The sequence below is a fragment of the Pezoporus flaviventris genome, unplaced genomic scaffold (genome assembly GCF_033815535.1).
Source record: "Pezoporus flaviventris isolate CSIRO_AGI_PZ_B2104156 unplaced genomic scaffold, CSIRO_AGI_Pfla_v1 ptg000054l, whole genome shotgun sequence".
Taxonomy (NCBI): Eukaryota; Metazoa; Chordata; class Aves; order Psittaciformes; family Psittacidae; genus Pezoporus; species Pezoporus flaviventris.
Window position 1 is genome coordinate 4,225,420 of NW_026892602.1, and position 15,366 is coordinate 4,240,785.

Below are 15,366 nucleotides of genomic sequence, written 5' to 3' on the forward strand. Positions count from 1 at the left end.
GGTTGAGAGAGTGACAAGTGCGTCACAACCGCCCCATTGGTTCTGCCCCGGAGATGGACAGGCTCTCAGGCCAATCCTCGTGCCCAGGGCGGAGCACTCAGCACCGCCCACCCCGCGTCGGGCAGGAGAGGCGTCAGCCTAGAGGCACCCTGGAGCTGGCGGGGCCTGTGATTGGCCGGCTGTGCCTGTGCCGCCCCGCCCTGCGGAGCCCTCCCGGAAGAGCAGGGCGGCGATTGGCCCAGGGGAAGGCCGGGTCCGGATGTGCGATACGGAGGGGGCGGGCTTTAAGTGAGGCTCGGCGGGGGCAGGGGGTAGTGGTGGTGGTGGCGGCGGCGGCGGTGGTCGGCGCGGCAGGGCCGTGCGTGCAGCGGAGCGGCGGGAGCCTCAGCGCGGGTGAGCCCTCCGCCATCACCTGCCTGCGGGCCGGGCCCGCCGCGCCCCTTGAGGAGCTGCTGCCGCGGGGCGGCTGCTGGCCCGGCCAGCGCCGTGCCTCATGGGGGAACCGGCCCGGCCCGGCCCTGCCGTCCGTCTCGTAGGGCATCCGCGGCACCTCTCCTCAGGGGACCGTGCGGTGGGACGAGCAGCGGCGCTCAGGGCTCCCTGCGAGCGGCGGCATCCTGCGGCGCAGGCATCGCCGGGACTGACGGGGGAGTTTCGCTCGGGGCTCTGGAGAACCGTCGTTTTAGTTCTCCATCTGATAGTCCCCGGAGAGCCAGGTGTCCGGTGGGAGCCGGCAGGTCACTCCTCGCGTCTTCTGCTCTGCTGGCTGTTGAGTAAGGGGCGGCTTCGCTGGCGCAGGTTATGGTTCCTGTAGAGGTGGGTTAGGGGATTGAAGTCACAGCGGCAGGTGTGGGGCTGAAAGCTGTAATCCAGCTGCGAAGGAAAAGTCGGCAAACAGGCTTGACTGGCCAACGCTCCTGCTGCTGCCAGCGTGCCTGCAGCCTTCTGCGGCCGCTGCCTGTCCGGTGGGCCCGGTGTGGGCTGATGAGGTCCCTGGGCCCGAAGGAGACCAGGAGTGGGTGTGCTGAGGAGAAATCGGTTCTGGTGCAAACGGACAGTTACAGTTGCTGGGCAAGTAGGAAGGTTCTTATCTGCTGCTCTGCCTTGTCAGCTCTCTTTGTTCTCAGGTGTAGGGGTGGTGCAATTCAGGGAATAAAATGCATAAAAACGTACATGGAAACTTTATATTGTATGTTTATCTGTATTTTCTTGTTTGTTTTCTTCTCGAGGAATTGTTTAGGGGTTTTCCAGAAAATACTTACAAAACTGCTGTGTTCCGGGCAAGATGAAGTTTTGTCAAACTGATTTAGTGTTGTATTTAATCTAATGACCCTGCTGATGATAGGGGAAAAATATGACACGTAATATGGAAGTAGGTGTAAACAGAGGCAATCTCTGATGAGAATACTTAGTGGAGACAGAGTGTGCAAAAGCAGAGTACTTAAAATGTTTGGTTTTATTACTAATAACTTTGGTTTGTGAAGTATCTTGGAGACATGATGAAGCACTGCATGAGTTTAACTGGTGTCTTGTCCTGTGTATGTCAGTGCTGGTGAGGGTCAGCATAAGGCTGTTCTTGGTGACAAGTGGCTTTCCTGGTCTGGTTGGCAGGACCTGAGCAGTGCAGTGCTGGGTACAAGCTTGAAGGCCTTTCAAAGGAGAAGTGTTTGAAATCCACGTTCGTGTTGTCTTTTTTAATTGCTGTTGTCCTAGAAGTAAAACACTAGAGAAAAAGATACCCATAAAAAGCCCATGGGAGGAGGGTTGCTTAGGAGGGTTGCTGTTACTTTCTGTTCCTGAAGTAGCAGGAATTAGTAGAACACATAAATGAGTGGCACACTATTAAGCCTCCTATTAGTTGATGCAGTGTGACTGACGACTGTGCAAGGAGGCAGGGTGGTGATTTTGAATGCATTTATTCCCTTCTCATAAAATGAGGGGAGTGTTTCGGGTTCTGTTGGGAAGCTGGTGGATTCAGTAGTTACAGCACAGTAAGATGCTGTACTGATAGGAACCTTATAGTAAACGTTGTAGCCCTGTGCAGGGTTGAATGGCTACCCTGCCTAGAAATTCCACTTAACCATACTGGGACTTTGCTCTCTTTGTCTGCTGCAGACCTTCACCATAATGAGAAGTAGGATAAGCAATCTAACTTAAATGTGTCGTTACTTGGTAATTTTTTAAATACGTATATTTATTCTTGTGATTAATTGCAAGGTATTAAATTGGGAAGTGAAGGCACTAGAGAACATAATCAGTTGCAGGTAAGTTTCCTGTACTGATACCATTCTCCACTTCCGTGTAGCATGGCTGGAAGGAGTGAGTGTGATTAGAAATAAACAAGCTCTAAAACACCTTGAAAGGCTTTTTAAATTACCTTCCTCTGGGAAGCTGGTACTCTGAGGTTTTTAGTTTTCCATCATAAGTAGTATTTTAACAGGCGAATGAGACAGGAGGCAGTGTTAACAATAAATTTAGGATAACACCAATGCAGGACTTATTACTGGCAAGCAGCTGGACAAAAGATCTGTGAGTAGGCAAATCTCTGGAAGTTATTCTGTAGTTGAACTAGAACTAAATCAGTGTTTTATTTGGAGAAACAAACAGCTCTTAATAGCCTGTAAGTAAGCAGCTCTGTAATAAAAAGCTTCTTGACAATGCTGGAAGTGTGCTGAGATGCAGAGCTGCTTTCTGCAAGGTGGAGTCAGTGACTGAATTCCATCTAGCACCAGTTATCAAGCTTCTAAATCAGTTCCCTGTTTCACTGGTATGAGGCTGGCCTGCTTTTTATGTACGTACTTCACTCTTTGGCTTGCTCAAACTCCTGTATCTCATATCTGTGATTCTGGAATAATACAATTTTGTATTACTTAGTCTTAAAAAAAAAACCCGAACAACAAAAAACGCCCAAAAAAACCCCACCAAAAACCAGAACACCAGCCCAAAACAAACAAATGAATTTACCCAAACCCCATAATCAGTCCAGATTCCAGTTAGTTGTCTTCCAACCTGTACATCAGCTTCCAGCACTTTTCTCTCTTGTCAGAGCCATAGCACTTGGTGCTCTTGTGCGTCAGTTCCTCCACCCTCTGATTATGCTGGAGTTTCCCAAGGAAGTGTCTTGCACCTTCCTCGCCCAGCGTCTCTGCCTTACTTAGTCTGGCAGGGTTTCATGGAAGAGAAAAGGCCCAGGGCATAGCCTTCTGGCATGGCTCTGTTTCCCAGACATGAGGTGGGGAAAAGTGAAAACAGCTCTCCGCTGTCACAGGGCATGGCCAAGCAGCAGCCATGCTGTGACTGATTTCAGTGGCTTGGAATGATGTGAGACTGGCTGCTGAACAGGAAAAATATCTGGAGGAATTGTGTACTGGAATGTTTGAGATCATTTTGGAGTGGGAAAATGAATTATTTTTCATCACTTTTCTGAATGGTGCTTGCATATTTTGAATGCTTGGCTGATTTATAGTCTAGAAGGATACCTATGATTTGTTCTAAAAAAGACTTTACCGTTGCTAGACTTTCTTTGTATAAATTGTCTGTCTTAAATTGCCATCTGTTTCCCTTTTAGGAAGATCTTTGGTTGTTACGTTACTATTTTTTTCTATAATTAAAGCAATGGGTGAACAGGTAGTGCCTTGCTTACGGTAGAAAACCTTAGAAGCCTGTGCCATTCTCTCTCTCACATCCTGTAAATCGCATTGGTCAATGTTGTACAAACTTCCTATTAAAGAAACTGAGTACACTGAATTGCTTCAAAACCGTAATGTAGCCAGAAGTAGGAGGGTAGAAAGAGGGGAATGGAAACTAGGGGAACTGGAGAGTGTGAGGGGAAGAAGAGAGAGAACAGTGGAGGAAATAGGCTGTGCTAGACAAGAGGTGTTGTAGAGAAGAGTTCTCGCACAAACAGTAGTAAGATGGAGCGAGAAGAAAAGGGGAGAAAAGAAAGAGAGCAGACTAAGACCATATACAGTAGGTGGCACACTGAAACTCTTTAAGAACTTCAGGTCCTTGATACTGAATTGCTGGAGCAGTTCAGTAAAAAGCACTAAGCCTTTGGCTTGTAATGAAATCATTAAATGAGCTACAGAAAAACTTCTGTGTTCTGTGCCTTTGTCTATTCCTGGTGGTGTTCCAGTGCAGATGAAAACAGAATGACACACACATGATGCAAACTCAATGGGAGGATCATCTCTTTCACTGGGAATGGGCAGAGATGTTTTTAAACTGAAGTGCTTCAGAAGCATGCAAAGTCAGCAGCGTGTGTGAGGGACAGCATTTACCCATGCAGCAACAATAAGCTGTTCTAGAACTGTCTGGGGCTGGATGCAAATGGTGAAGTGGCAACTTCTTAATACTTTTGTGTATAGGGGATCTTTCTTGACTGTGCTGAGCCAACAGATGGTCTTTCTTTCCAGTTGACAAGACAAAACATGGGATGCAGAATCTGGAGTGTCTTTCTAGCAGAAAGGCAGGAATTCATGTGTGAAAATGATTTCATAGACAACTGTGTTATTGTCCTGGAGTCTTAGATATAATAGAGCTTTGGCAGTTTTAACTATTGTCAGTCGTAAGTGTGTAAGACTTTTGCTGAAATTGCAGAAATATAAAGATGGCTGCAGAATTAGATCCAAATCCTATTTATATACTGAGTCCTGTTTATCTGTTAGAATGACTATCATTCTATGTTTTTTTTTAGGGTATAAACCGGAGGAGCCTGAGGATACTCTGAAGACACTGAAAAGTTGTGGTTCTTTATTTGGAATACACGTTATGAACCCTTTCTGGAGCATGTCTACAGGTTCTGTGCGCAAGGTATTTAATGAATGGATGGCATGAGGTGTTAACATGCATTGAGGGGTGGCAGCAGTTCTGGAAAAGACCATCAGACAGTCTGCAAATACAGCTGGAGTGTGTCTTTTATCCCCAGGATTGTGACCTCTTCGATAAAAGTGTAAGCTAGCTCTGAGTAACACTAACTGGAATGTGCCTGTGGATGGAGTTTGCTCCAGAATTTGTTGACTTTTCTTGTCTGAAGCATCTTGACATAAGAAAGATGAGACAAACTTGTTCAAATGTCCTTGTTTCTTAGGACATTTGCTTACTGTCTTCTATAGAGCTTAGCCAGGTATTGCACGTGCAGTGAGCATTGACAGAACTGTGCCTCCATAATGCTATTGCAGGCTTAGATTGTAGCAATGATAAAAGCATGATAGTTCCAGGGTTGGTCACATCTCTCACATTCAGTGCTAGGGCAAACTCTATAACTGTGTTGATGGTGCTTGTGACATAGGTATTGTTACTAGTCTAAACCTAAACTGCTTCAAAACACTACAGCTTAAATCATGCCTTTTGTCACCACAGCCAGCCTAATTGTGAGTCTGTAGGCTGCAGGTTTGTCTTTGCAATCCGTAGAATGTTTCTGAGGTCTGTACACAGTACAGTGTTCTCTAGCACTGTAGCACTGACTGAGTAGAAATGTTTTTTTTTTTTTTATATAAAAGATGGTATAGGCATGAAAAGGTTCCTATATCCTAACCTCTATTAGGATTTACACTTGATATTGCTGTCAAATGTGATTCTCTTGCAGTGGGAATGGGCTACATAAATCATTTCCAGGCAGGATGCTGGTGCCTTATGCACAGGCAAGAAGTAAAATGCATTAATTTTTCTGTGGAAAGTTCTTATTTAATCTCAGCATTACTAGCCTACTCTTAAAGACTAGAATGCAAGGAATTGTGTCAGTAGAAATAATTTATCTTGATGCACCGTGTGCTAGAAATAGATTGACTTCTAAGCTGTTATATGTTGTTTCCAGTTTCTAGACGAATTTAAGCCTCCTTAATTGTTTGTCCTAATCTGCAAATTTCCTGTCCAGCACTGACTATTTTTGTACTTGTAGGCTAGGTTTGATTGAGTAGTCTATTTAAAACCAGAATGTAAAAGAGACGCAACCCCTGCCCCAAGCACTGAAATCCAAGGTATATTTTGTTGGCCAAACTTGTAATCAGCCCGGTTGGGTTTAAACTTGTATTAAAACACGTTCAAATATTAAATGTTTATGAAATATAACCTCTAATATGTTGGTTCTCTTTAACAGAGACCTGATGCTGAAGAGAAAACTTTGAGTGGAGAGGTACGAACCAGTCCTCTACGAGCCTCTGCAAAGAAACAATTGCCTTCTATTCCAAAGAATGCTGTGCCAATAACCAAGCCTGCTTCACCTGCCATGTCGTCCCAGTCAACAAATGGAACACACGCTTCCTATGGGCCATTTTATTTGGAGTATTCCCTACTTGCAGAATTGTAGGTTTTCTCTTTTTTGTCTTTTTTGGGGCACTGGGCTTATGCTTTGGGGGGGGGGGGGGTGTGTGGAACATGCAGGAATCTAGTTTTTGCATCATGTCTCTGCCATAGTCCTTGAAGAAGGCAGTAAATCTTAAATTCCACAAAATTATTCTTCTGGAGCAGCAGCCCCATTATCTTGAGATAGAAGAGGAGCAGTAAGTGAGATGAGATTTTAAGGGGTGTGTTTAGATGTTATTCTCTGAATTATTATATTTCTCAGCCTTGAAGTAAACACATTTTGGGTTTAGGCATCCTGACCAGTTATCCTGATAGATGGTCAGAAATACTGAAATTTTGAAACAAGTATTAGACTAGACGTGAACAGCTGTCTAGTGGGAAGATGGTTATTAATGTATGGCTAGTGGAGCTGGGATTTGGGAACTTCCTTCAGTTATTACATGGAACACTTGAATGCTGCCTGATACGGATATTAGGAAGACTATATTGTCTCCTGTCTTTCAGTGATGTTTAACATCAAACTTATGAGGGATTTAAATAGCTTTCTTTGGATCAGCTGCGTTTGATCCAATCTAGTAGTTTCTGGACAGCTGTGGGAGCATACAAATCTGTTTGTCTGCAAAACTTTCTAGTTCTGTAAAGTTACATAAACTGTTCTGTGCTACAACGCTAAAGGGACTTCCTCTGTAATAGACATACTGGATTCTCAAGTATGTAGTGCCTTTTGGAATGGAATCCCTGGAGTCCTTATGCAATGCTAAGTCTCATTTCTTGCATTTAACCATTACATGGAAAGTGAGAACTCTTCAAACATTAATATTCTTTTTCAGGGAACTGACACTGACTTCTTAATTCAAGAAAGATGTTTTTCTTCTGCATTGAAGGAGTAGGAAAAGTGAGAGGGGAAGAACATGGTTTCACTAGTTTTCTGCCAGCTCCTGTGAGCTGTCTGCCCTTGGGAACTCAGTGTACATTTGTGGAACGAGTTAAGCTGTGTTAAGTTATTGGTAGTATACTCTGGGTTTACTGTTGTGTTTACTGCTTGCTGTGAATTTAGTGTAGTTGTGGAGCTGTTCTAAATGCTGATTCTAATTGCAGTACCTTGGTTGTAAAGCAGAAATTGCCAGGTGTCTATGTGCAGCCATCTTACCGATCAGCATTAAGTAAGTTTAATCTTAACTTTTTAAAATTTATTTATATATATATTAAAATTCTTTCACTCAAGCAAACTTTCTCACTTGCAGTGTGGTTTGGTGTAATATTCATAAGACATGGGCTCTACCAGGATGGTGTGTTTAAATTTACTGTCTATATTCCTGATAATTATCCAGATGGAGACTGCCCGGTAAGTGGTTGTGTGTGTTTTGAGTTTTTCTTGTTTCATAGTGTTTTAGTATGACTTCTTGTTAAAGCTAATAGACCGGTTAACTTCTTATTTCCTTGAGCTAGGATTTTTTTTTTTCCAGTTGGCTGTGCTCATTTTCAATGTCTTACACGTATTTCCTAACATCTGTGGAAGGATCATGTTTCTCTGATTACTGAGGCTGGTGTAGAGTGGACTTCCTGAGGTTACATGCATTGGAGTATTAAGTAATCAACCAGTTTTTTTACCTCAACTCTTGATCTGCTGCTTCCCCAGCAAGGCAGTTAAGATTGAAACAATGAAAGAAGTATCCAGATTCTGAGTAGCAACACAATGGAACATAAAATCCAGGCACCTGTGCTGTGCTTTCTGTAGTACTGCAGAATTTCTTGCCTGTCCTGCTTCTAAATTATGTTAAAGAAATAAAGAACTTGAGGAGAACATTGGTGAGACAAAAGAGGAGGAGATCGGTACTGTGGTGTTACCTACTTTCTTTTTCCCTTGAGGAAAAAGCATCCAAGTTACTACATCAGTTAAAAAATTTTGTGGCAATCTTACTGTCCAGAGCAGAGCAGCCAGCCCTTTCAGCCAAACCTCTTCAAGAGGAACACTGGGTGTGTGTAGATGCTGTAGCTGAGAACAAGTTGCAATGCTGTGTGCTTGGTGTCAAGTTCTTTGTAAAGCTGTCATTAAAAGAACATAAGTAGTAGGAAACAGTTTCTTTCAAAGATTAGACTTTAGTATGTCTCATACAGCCATTGTTGTTTTGCTCCCATAGGGCTTTCAAACCTTCCTGCTGAAACTAAGTTTTGTTTTGGGGGAATACACAAACATTGGAGGAAACTAGCTGTACAGAACTGAAAATACTGTGGTGGCACTGCAGAGCTTACTTAAAGACATGTAGGACAGAAAAATAATTGATTGTAGCCCAAGTATATGAAAAGCTTTCAGTCACAAATATCTAAATGACAGAAACTCCTTTAATCTGATCTTAATCTGCTATTATTACCTGTGTTGGCACTAGTGTCTGTGCAGCTGGCTGGATTAGTTTCCTGATTTGGTGATAAGCCTGAGAGGGAGGACAAGACCCTGCATGTAATGTGGGTGTGTTGGATTACTGTTTCACAGCTGATAAAAATCACTTCAAGTTGCTTTCTTTTAGAACAGTAACAATTAATTAGTATGTGGAAGCAACATCTGACTGACCATCACCTGGTGGTTTTAGCATTAGGATTGAAGTTGTCATAATGAATTTCTTTTTTTTTTTTTCTTTTCCCAATGCAGCGCTTGGTTTTTGATCTGCCTGTCTTCCATCCACTAGTAGATCCTTTGTCTGGTGAACTGGATGTGAAAAGAGCATTTGCAAAGTGGAGGTTAGTGGTAACATTTGATACATGATCTGAAAGACACCTGTTCCTTTCTTCATTGTGTTTTGTTCTTTCTAGACGAAATCATAATCATATATGGCAAGTATTAATGTATGCTCGCAGAGTCTTCTACAAGATTGATACAACTACTCCCCTGAACCCTGAGGCTGCAGTGCTGTAAGTATCTGCCATGCATATAGGCATGATCTCTTAAGAGTTTTTTTGCATAGATATGCAGAAGCAAGAGGTTTGTATTTGGTTTCATTTCTGGAAATTATCAGTTCAGTCTTTACCTCCAGAGTTGGTTGCACTAGGAACTAAAGTTGAGGTTCTGCCAAGTCTTCTAGAGCTTCTAGAGCAAACATGTTACAGCTTGCAGCTACTTAACATTACTTACTGCCCTATTGCAGGTATGAAAAAGATATTCAGCTGTTCAAAAGTAAAGTGGTGGACAGTGTCAAACTATGCAGCAGTCATTTATTCGATCAGCCCAAAATAGAGGATCCATATGCAATCATGTAAGTACCATGAGCAAATTCACTGTGTCGTAATGTTTCAAGGTTAAGTTTTGATACCGTTGTTGGTTTGAAGCCCTTGTCTGCCAAGTTGATTGAACTGGTTTTTTTTGTTACATTTATAGCAATACTTGGAGTAGTCCTACCTGCCCTCATTTCCTTCTGTTCAGTATTGCATAAATCTTAAATGCAGGCACTTGATTTTACTATGTCTTTCACTAAGTAACCAGGACTTAAAAATGCCTCAGCAAAATCCCCCCCCCCCAAAAAAAGCCCCCAAGCACTCCACCTCAACTCAAGTAGAGATAAGATGGAGTAAATACTGCTTTTGGGCTTTCCTGAATTCAGTTTGCATGACTGTAGCTTTGGTCATACTTTTAAAATACTTATGACTGTATGGATGATGGGGCAGTCAGCTCCAAGGTGAATATGAATAGTATCTGATGTAATTCCTGCTGAATTGCAAGTTCTCATGGCAAACAAAATGAAAACGTAAATATTTCTTGTTGAAAAGATCCATGATAATGTGAATTTAGTTCTTAACTGTATGTTTTAACACTGAAAAGTCAGACTTGTGATTTACTTGAAAGTGAACAGACTAAGTCAAGGAAAATGGCTGTTTTCTGCTCTGTCAATTCTGTAGTCTGCAAAAATGCACAGTTAAGAGGGAACTGTTCTTTCTCCAGTTTTTCTCCATGGAATCCAGCTATACATGATGAAGCTAGAGAGAAGATGTTGTCTCAGAAGGTACGCACAAAGTCCAGATTCTCACAATAGGAAGTTTATTGCCTGATAAGGGAGGAAAGGTTGTTTGTGCTGAAAAGGTAGTAGTCAGACCTTATTCCACCCCTCGTTTGGATCAGTAGGCATGCTGGAACTGATTTGGTCTCCTAACTACTTACGTCACTGTTCTAACTTCAGTGTGTTAAGCAGTTAATCATTGAGCCAGCTAGAAGGCTTTGTTAGTACAGTTGTTGGCACACTTCGGAGATTTTTTTTTTTGTTTAGGGATGGAAGGGAGTGAAGAATGGGAAAGAAAAGGTTTGCTGACTGCCTGTTAGCTTGTCCTGCACTTCTTGTGGCCATTACTACTTCTGTGTAACCCAGCAGTCCCCAACTTTGTTCTCTTCTGCTGAGAGATCTTTTGTTACTGAAGCAAAGCTTTGGGGCTTTCTTCTCGTTCCAAACTTTCTGAAGCAGAGTACCTTGCTCACACCTCTGACACTACTGATTTTAAGTAAGGGAACATCAGGGAATTGAAGGGTGCTTAGAGTGACTTCTGTCACTAAGCTCTTACACTAATATGGCAAGAATGTATTGGTTTGAAGAGTTCTCACCTGAGTAACACCTTTGTTTTGTGGGGAGGGAAGTGTTTGGTGGTTTAGGTTTAGGTTTATTTTTTTTATTGTGCTTGACAAGAACTGTCATTGATCCTGAGTGCCATGACAAGTCAATCCACTTGCAGAGCTAGTGAGTCTGAAATGGTAGCTGGTATCTTTGCTGGACTGGCAAGCAAATGCACACTGAATGCTTTAGTTGCTGACTTAGCCTCATTGCATTAGTACTGTGGGGTGGTTTGCTGCATTTTTTGTAGTTAAATATTTTTTTTCAGTAGGCCAAACTTCAGTCTTCCTCATGCTTTAACTCAAGTACTTCCATGTCTTCTGGCATGAATGGCATTTTTGAGTGTATTGATCTTAATACAATACACTGCCAGTGAGCTCAGTGTAGCTATGTTTCCAGCTGCAAGAGTCACATCAGGGCTTGAGGTGAGGTGGCCTTTCTCCAGCCTTAGAGCACAAAGGAAAATATTTTGATCAGATTCTGACTTTTTTGTGCTCTTAAAAAGAAATTTAAAGAATACTTTTGACTACTTTTCCCCTTTCTCCTTCATTCTCTACCTCCTTCATTCTTATCCTTTGAATCAAAAACATACAGGGAAGGGACAGGTTGAAGTGGTTGAAATGGAAGGGATATGATATTGTCTGAGACTTATAGCAAATGATGACTTTGTTTTTTCTTTTTGTCCTTTGGAGATGCATGTTAATTCCTTTTAAAGTGAAAACGGACATCTTCAACTACTGCATGTGTGGTACAAGTAGTTTGCTGATAGCAAGAATGGCCCACCTTGTGTGGTTTAGGAGATTTGTACCAAACGGTCAGTGTAGCTGAGAACTTGAACTTTAGCCCAGGGCAGGCTGTGATGTCCCAGATCCCTGCTGAGCACAGGGCTTTTGCTAGATGATATCCTTTGTGTAACATGTGATAGGCAGATGCTACTTTGCCAGGTTAAAGTTTAACTGATCCTTCTCGCTTGCTGCTGTCTGATGTCTTACGGCAATTCTGTCATGCACTGTCACCTTTTACGGAAGACACTGGGAGGGACAGAAGTGCAAGATCAGTTTTCTTTCTGTCTTGATTTACTTTGTCAGGCTTCCCATAGTATGACAAAGTGTACTCACAAAATTACTGCTTTCTAGAACTCGATGCATCATTCCAGTTTGATGTAGTTGGCATCTGATGAGCCTCTAGCAGTGTGGAGGCAGGGCTGGCTCCTGGTATGCAAAGAAAAGCAGCAAGCTATTCTGTTTCTTTGTGTTGGAGAAGGTATCTTATTTACTGGTCATCTTAAACTACTTCAGATCTACAGATGCTTGAAGTTACATCTCTCTCCCTCAACTTGAAGCCTGCCTTTTTTTTCTTTGTCTTCTAAATTGCAGTAATTGGTCTCAAGTGTTCAGTGCATTGTGTTGAGTAGAAATAGTTACTGTTGAAATGTTTAACCATGAGTGCTCAGGGAAGGGAAGGACCATCTTTGGAAAGCATTCAGAAACTCCATGATACAGGAAAAGTGTCACTTGCTGCTTTGCCATATTGATTTGTATTTGGAGGACTTCAGTGGGGTGGAGTACTTCACAGCATGCCAGCACACTGGGCATACCCAGCATAGCAAGGTAGTATGCTATGGATATATTGTCAGGTTAATGATAGAAACGTTTTGATTTGGATTGATGTTCCTTTCTGTAGAACCAAGAAACTTGGCAAACAGCAGTGCAGTGGTGCTGGGTCATGTTGTTCAAGCAGAGGGCACTACTCAAAGCATGTCTTTTGATCCTTACGGTGTGATAGGGTAGCAGTACATGAATTAAGTCACTGAAACTCTCCTGTAATGTCAGCATGGTTCTACAGTTGCCAGAAATGAAGCCAATAGATATTTTTCTGTCCCTCTTTGAGGAGAGGAAATGATGTTAGCCTCTGCTATGCTTGTATTTGCCAATGGATGGGGAGGGACTTACAAGGGACCTTACTTATTAGGTATCTGATGATTCTGACTTGAATTTTCTTCTGCCTAGAAGAAGCCAGAAGATCAGCACTGCAAAAGCATGCATGTTTCTGGCCTCTCCTGGGTAAAGCCTGGCACAGTTCAGCCTTTCAGCAAAGAGGAGAAGACAATGCCTACTTAGCTCTTCTGGACAATGGTGCACAAAACACTTTCTGTGGGTGGAGGGAATGTAACAGAAGGAGAAACAGCAAAGCAGCAGTTTCCTCTTAACTATGGATTAGTAAAAACTGAATGGTAGCAGTGACTCCAGTAAACCTGTTCATTGGATTACTGACTCTTAAGGTTTTACATATGCATTAGGTTTTAAAGGCTTGCCTGGAGTTTGGAAGTCTCTCTTGAACACTGACTGACTGCAGTGCTTCTACTTGAAGACTGTCTATGGTGGGTAGTTCCTCAGGGCTCTGAAATGCCTGGAGGCTTTGGGTTGGTTTTTAAGCTTTTATTTTTTCCCTCCAGGAATAGCAGGTTTTTTTTAAATCTTAAATTACTGGCAGAAATATTAGTATTGGAGATATGATGCCAGAGGTAAGCTGTGTTCATGTAAACTAATATAGCAGAGTTAAACATTATATTTAATGGTTTTAAATACTTTTGGTTTCTATTGTAAATATATTAGGATTTGAAATTGTAAATAGGCGGTTCATTGACTTCATTTAGCACTTTCCTGAGATAAAGCTGGGGATGATGTATGATATATTATTGATATGTAAATGATACTGTCACTAAAGCGCACATTAGTTTGATAGCGTGAAAGCAGAATGACAGGCTTCTTACTTTTATTACATTAACACTAAAATCAAAGCTTGTAATGGTGGTTTCTTGAGCTAATAAAATCATACAGAATTTTAGATTCCCTAGCTGTCTAGGGGAAGGGGATTACTTAGGATAGCTTGACTAATGTGTGTTAACAGTGACATCTTAAAATAAAAAGAACTTGTGATCTTGCTTTTGTCCCTTTCTTTGTCTATGTTGTAGATCTTTAGCAAAGATGAGCTGGTACGGAAGCACCTGGTTACATATGCATTCACTTGCATTGTGTGTTCAGGATGTTACTGGATAACGGGGTGTTACATACTGAAAACACTGGATAATATTTTTGATCCATATACAGGGAAACCTTTCTAAAGCACATGTGAGCTCAGGGAGGCTTCCTAATGCCGAAGCCTAGCATAATGCGTTATTCTTGCCTAATGGGATTTTCCTATCAAAACTTGTAATGTTAACCCTTTGCAGCTGGGCTGCCTTTCTGTGGCTCCTCATGCCTGTACTGACGGTGTTAATGCAAACCCTGCTATCTAGTGACAACTAGCAATAACTTCATGTATAAATGCAATGAGGTGTTTGGAGAGTGTGGGGAATGCTGTGCTGTGTGTTTTGGGGGGGTTCTGTCTTTTGCTTTTATCTGACAGGCTAAATCTACTTTTGTCAAAGGGAGGAACTTCTTAGCCCTTAAAGAAACAGTTATGTCACAAGTAATGTGCTCTCACACATCAAATGAGTAATTTCATGTACTGTTAAGGATGACGTAATTTCTGTGCAGCACTTAACACTGTATAAAAGAAGTACTTTACTCTGTTTTAGGTACTGTTGAAATTTACTGCATGATGTTGCTTTAAATCTTTTAGAGCTTCTGCCTTTGAGGTGCATCAGTTTCCTGGGGCTGCCTGGAGTGTCTCTCCTACTGCTGGAATTCCTCTTAAGGCACAAGAATTCAGAGGGTGTGTGGAGAGCAAGGAAGGCACAGAAGGAATTGCACCCAGAGGTGCATTTATAGAATCATAGAATAGTTAGGGTTGTAAAGGACCTTAAGATCATCAAGTTCCACCCCCCCTGCCATGGGCAGGGACACCTCACACTAAACCATGCCACCCAAGGCTTTGTCCAGCCTGGTCTTGAACGCTGCCAGGGATGGAGCATTCACAACCTCCCTGGGCAACCCATTCCAGTGCCTCACCACCCTCCTGTGGTTCGTCTTTCCTCTTTAACTCCTCTCATCTTTTATAAAGTGTCTGTTACAGGAATGAAGTTCTTGACTGAATGCTGAAATGTTCTTTCTAAACCTTCATGTAGGTTCAGGCCCTATGGATTAGTACAGCAGATTTAAACCTAATTTAAACGCACTGGGGTATTCATCGTAAGCTGTATTGATAGTGGTGCAGATCTTCCAAAAGGCCATTTTTTGCCAAGTTTGAATGAATCACTGGGTAAGATGTCTGTGACTTGGCATGGTTTGTAGGGCAATTAACTGAGAGTAAAGTCAGTTTTTACCATCTTCAACACAGATCTGTCTCCTCTAGCTTGGAGCTTAATCCAACTTTGTTATGAGGCTGAGAAGAAGATGCATTGAGGCAGTGGCATTTCAAAATGGGTATAGCAAAGCCAGCAGACTTGGTGTAGGATTTTGTGCTGTTTGAGTCCTGAAAACAGTGGCTGCTGTGAGGAGGAGCACTGTGATCTGTTTGTGCAGCAGTGCTA

At 42.3% G+C, this 15,366-nt stretch overlaps 1 protein-coding gene across 2 annotated transcripts; it reads left to right on the forward strand.

Moving 5' to 3' along the window:
- Nucleotides 1-350: 350 nt before the first annotated feature.
- AKTIP (AKT interacting protein) lies at nt 351-13,834 on the forward strand. Of its 2 annotated transcripts, XM_061469039.1 has the most exons (10): nt 351-393; nt 4,697-4,812; nt 6,098-6,303; nt 7,402-7,466; nt 7,548-7,648; nt 8,951-9,039; nt 9,112-9,210; nt 9,444-9,551; nt 10,235-10,295; nt 12,902-13,834. In XM_061469039.1, exons 2-10 carry the CDS (start codon nt 4,771-4,773, stop codon nt 13,010-13,012), a joined length of 882 nt encoding a protein of 293 aa, XP_061325023.1. In that variant the 5' UTR covers nt 351-393; nt 4,697-4,770; the 3' UTR covers nt 13,013-13,834. The 2 variants fall into 2 exon arrangements, with proteins under 2 accessions (XP_061325023.1, XP_061325024.1); XM_061469040.1 differs by lacking the exon at nt 351-393 and having other exon boundaries at nt 12,905-13,834.
- The last annotated feature ends 1,532 nt before the right edge of the window (nt 13,835-15,366 follow it).

What these genes read in the sequence shown, in the direction of transcription:
- AKTIP (XM_061469039.1), top strand. Translation starts at nt 4,771, where the DNA reads ATGAACCCTTTCTGGAGCATGTCTACAGGTTCTGTGCGCAAG. An exon ending in TATTCCCTACTTGCAGAATT is followed by an intron (nt 6,304 to 7,401) that starts GTAGGTTTTCTC and finishes TTCTAATTGCAG; the next exon opens with TACCTTGGTTGTAAAGCAGA. An exon ending in GAGGATCCATATGCAATCAT is followed by an intron (nt 9,552 to 10,234) that starts GTAAGTACCATG and finishes TTCTTTCTCCAG; the next exon opens with TTTTTCTCCATGGAATCCAG.